The sequence below is a fragment of the Agelaius tricolor genome, unplaced genomic scaffold (assembly GCF_023055355.1).
Source record: "Agelaius tricolor isolate 1412-34295 unplaced genomic scaffold, bAgeTri1.0.p SCAF_40, whole genome shotgun sequence".
NCBI classification, from domain to species: domain Eukaryota; kingdom Metazoa; phylum Chordata; class Aves; order Passeriformes; family Icteridae; genus Agelaius; species Agelaius tricolor.
In genome coordinates this window covers 2,609,756-2,613,487 of record NW_027269300.1, presented here as the reverse complement: position 1 = coordinate 2,613,487, position 3,732 = coordinate 2,609,756, and the positions used below count along the sequence as shown (strand labels likewise).

At 57.6% G+C, this 3,732-nt stretch overlaps 1 protein-coding gene across 1 annotated transcript; it reads left to right on the top strand.

The window, feature by feature from the left end:
- The first annotated feature begins 296 nt into the window (after positions 1-296).
- LOC139603684 (olfactory receptor 14A16-like) lies at positions 297-1,229 on the top strand. Its single transcript, XM_071454573.1, has one exon. It carries the CDS (start codon positions 297-299, stop codon positions 1,227-1,229), a length of 933 nt encoding a protein of 310 aa, XP_071310674.1.
- The last annotated feature ends 2,503 nt before the right edge of the window (positions 1,230-3,732 follow it).

Here is a 3,732-nt window from a genome sequence, read left to right as displayed (position 1 = left end):
AGGGAGGTGTAATGATCAAATGTCACCTGTGTGGTTCCAGTAGTTCTGACTGCACTGGGGCACAAGGTGCCCTGTTTTCCCTCTGGGCTTCCCTGGGGTTCAGCCTGAGAGCAATGCTGAAGATGAGGCAGTAATTCAGCAGCACAAACCCATGCTCAAAAATAAAAATATTGAGTGAAGTGGCCTTACAGGTAGAGAAGTAGTTTTGAGGGAATTCCTAAAACAACCCCATAGGATTAACTCAAAGAGCTTGTCAATGTCTTGTTTCAACAGTCCACCATGCCCAGAGTGAAGGAATGTCCAACAGCAGCTCCATCAGGCACTTCCTCCTGCTGGCATTGGCAGACACGCGGCAGCTGCAGCTCCTGCACTTCTGCCTCTTGCTGGGCATCTCCCTGGCTGCCCTCCTGGGCAACGGCCTCATCATCAGCGCCGTAGCCTGCGGCCACCACCTGCACACGCCCATGTTCTTCTTCCTGCTCAACCTGGCCCTCAGCGACCTGGGCTCCATCTGCACCACTGTCCCCAAAGCCATGCACAATTCCCTCTGGGACTCCAGCACCATCTCCTACTCAGGATGTGCTGCACAGGTTTTCTTTTTTCTTTTCTTTATGTCAACAGAATTTTCCCTCCTGACCATCATGTGCTACGACCGCTACGTGTCCATCTGCAAACCCCTGCACTACGGGACCCTCCTGGGCAGCAGAGCTTGTGCCCACATGGCAGCAGCTGCCTGGGCCAGTGGCTTTCTCAATGCTCTGCTGAACACAGCCAATACATTTTCCCTGCCCCTGTGCCATGGCAATGCCCTGGGCCAGTTCTTCTGTGAGGTGCCCCAGATTCTCAAGCTCTCCTGCTCACACTCCAAACTCAGGGAACTTGGGATTGTTGTGGTTGGTGTCTGTGTAGTTTCTGGCTGTTTTGTGTTCATTGTTTTCTCCTATGTGCAGATCTTCAGGGCTGTGCTGAGGATCCCCTCTGAGCAGGGATGGCACAAAGCCTTTTCCACCTGCCTCCCTCACCTGGCCGTGGTCTCCCTGTTTGTCAGCACTGGCATTTTTGCCTACCTGAAGCCCCCCTCCATCTCCTCCCCATCCCTGGATCTGGCAGTGTCACTTCTGTACTCAGTGGTGCCTCCAGCCCTGAACCCCCTCATCTACAGCCTGAGGAACCAGGAGCTCAAGGCTTCCATGTGGGCACTGATGACTGGACGCTTTTGGAAACATTAAACTGCTGGCTGGTTTCTGCCAATCACTTGTAATAAAAGTAATGTCTGATACTACTTGGGTTTGGTGGTTAATTTGTTCTTCCCTTTTTATTTGTTTTAGTTTTTTAAAATTTCAACAAAGGAAAGTCATTGTTTCTGCCATTTCTCATTTTGTTCCTCTCCACCTTCACTGTGGCTGCAGGTTGTGCCAATGAGAAGCTGGGCTCTCAGTGGCTTTTAGACAGAATAAAGGATCTCCCAGCAAAGTTTTCCCCTGGAGATTTCCCTTTTGTGCGTTCTCTGGAGCTGCAGCAGCAATGTCTGTGTGCAGAGCTGGGGCAGATCAGTGCTGGCCCAGCAGCTGTGCCCAGCAGCAGCAGCAGCACTTGGTGTTGCCAGTGCTGCTGCCGTGGCCCTGCCCCGCTGCCCTGGTGGCCCTGGTGTTGCTGCAGGGCCTGAGTGCTCTCGGGGCCGGGCACAGCCCTGGGGGTGGCAGTGCCGGGGCTGCAGCAGGGACAGGCCATGGGCACTGCTGGGGCAGCGCTGACGCCTCAGGCCAGGGCCTGGGGGCTCCAGGCTCCTTGCCCAGGCTCTCTCAAGAGCACGGCCAGGCCAATGCTCAGCACAGAAAAGCCCTGTGAGCAGCCCCAGGCTGGCCGTGGGCAGGCTGGGGGCAAACAGCATGGCTGGGGCTCTGCAAGGGCCCTGGGGCAGACGGGAAGGAGCAGCAGAGCAGGGGCTGATCCATGCCCAGTGCTCTGCACAGCCCAGGGCAGCGTCCCAGAGCGTCCTCATGCAGCTGCCAACAACATCCCCCCTCTGCAGCCCTGGCCTCTCCCCCAGCTCACACAGGTGCCCCATCCTTGCAGGCACAGACACGGCAGCACTGGCTCAGCAGCCCCTGTTTGCATTGCACACAGCAGGGCCAGCACCCCCATGCTGTTGCTGTGGGGACATGAACCTGAGGGAGCACAAACGCCATCAGCCCCTGGGGCCAGCAAGGGCTGGGGGACACCAGGGAAAACACTCAGCTTTGTCCTGGCCTCTGCAGTCAGCCAGAAAGTTTGTTCCCATCAGCTGGGAGTTTCCTGTGCCACTGCAGACGCTGTTGCTCAGAGCCAGGGCTGCCTGGCAGCCACCCCCAAACTGCCCTGAGCATTTCCTTGGCTTCACCTTTGCTTTCTTTCCTCTTTCCTGATCCAGATTTCTTCCTATTGCCCATCACTGTTCCCTTCCCCTGCAAACAGCCCATCCCTGGTTGCCCTTTCCTCTCTGGCCCCACTCCCCATTGCAGTTCCTGACTTGGTGCCATGGGAACGTCCCTTGGGCAGCAGGATCATCCTACAAGTGCTGCAGGAATTGTCTGCAGGCTCCTGCAGTGCCTGCTGCTGCTCCCTTGCCAGAGCCACCCCAGGCCAGGGGGGCACATCTGGGCTGCTGTGTCTGCCTCTGGGGCTCCCTGTTCTGGGCACTGAGGAGGGGCTGCAGAGGCTCTGCAGGACTGACAGGATGGGCTTTGGGGCTGCCAGGAGAAGCTGAGGGACCTGGGCTGCTGGAGCTTCTGAAGAGGAGGCCCAGGGTTCCTCCTGCACCTGCTCCAAGGGTGGTTCCAGAGAATCACAGAATCAGCAAGGTTGGAAAAGACCTTGGAGATCATCAAGTCCAACCTGAGCCCTGACACCACCTTGTCTCCCTGAGCCTCCTCTTCTCCAGGATAAACAACCCCAGCAGCTCCCTCAGCCGCTCCTCACAGGATTTGTGTTCCAGACCCCTCACCAGCCTTGTTGCCCTTCTCTGGACACGCTCCAGCCCCTCCATGGCCTTCCTAAATTGGGGGCCCAGAACTGGACACAGCACTCGAGGTGTGGCCTCACCAGTGCCGAGTGCAGGGGAAGAATCCCTGCCCTGCTCCTGCTGGCCACACCATTCCTGATGCAGGCCAGGAGCCATTGGCCTTCTTGCCCACCTGGGCACACTGCTGCCTCATGTCCAGCCTGCTGTCCATCAGTGCCCCAGGTCCCTTTCTGCCTGGCTGCTCTCCAGCCACTCTGTCCCCAGCCTGTAGCGCTGCAGGGGTTGTTGTGGCCAAAGTGCAGGAGCCAGCACTTGGTCTTGTTCAACCTCACCTTGCTGGATTTGGGCCCTGGATCCAGCCTGTCCAGGTCCCTCTGCAGAGCCCTCCTACCCTCCAGCAGATCCACACTCTCACCCAGCTTGGTGTCATCTGCAGATTTGCTGATGCTGGACTCAGTCCCCTCATGCAGATCATCAGTGCAGATATTGAAATCCACGCTGGCTGGCTCTGATCCCTGGGCCATCCTGTGGGTGCCCTGTGATGGCACTCAGGGTGATCTGTTCCATAACCTTGCCGGGCACCCAGGTCAGGCTGACAGGCCTGGAGTTCCCCAGCTCCTCCTTCCAGCCCTTCTTGGGGATGGGCTCACATTGGCACCTCCAGTGCTCTGGGACCTCCCTGCTGAGCCAGCACTGATGGTAAATGATGGAGAGCAGCTTGGGGAGCTCAT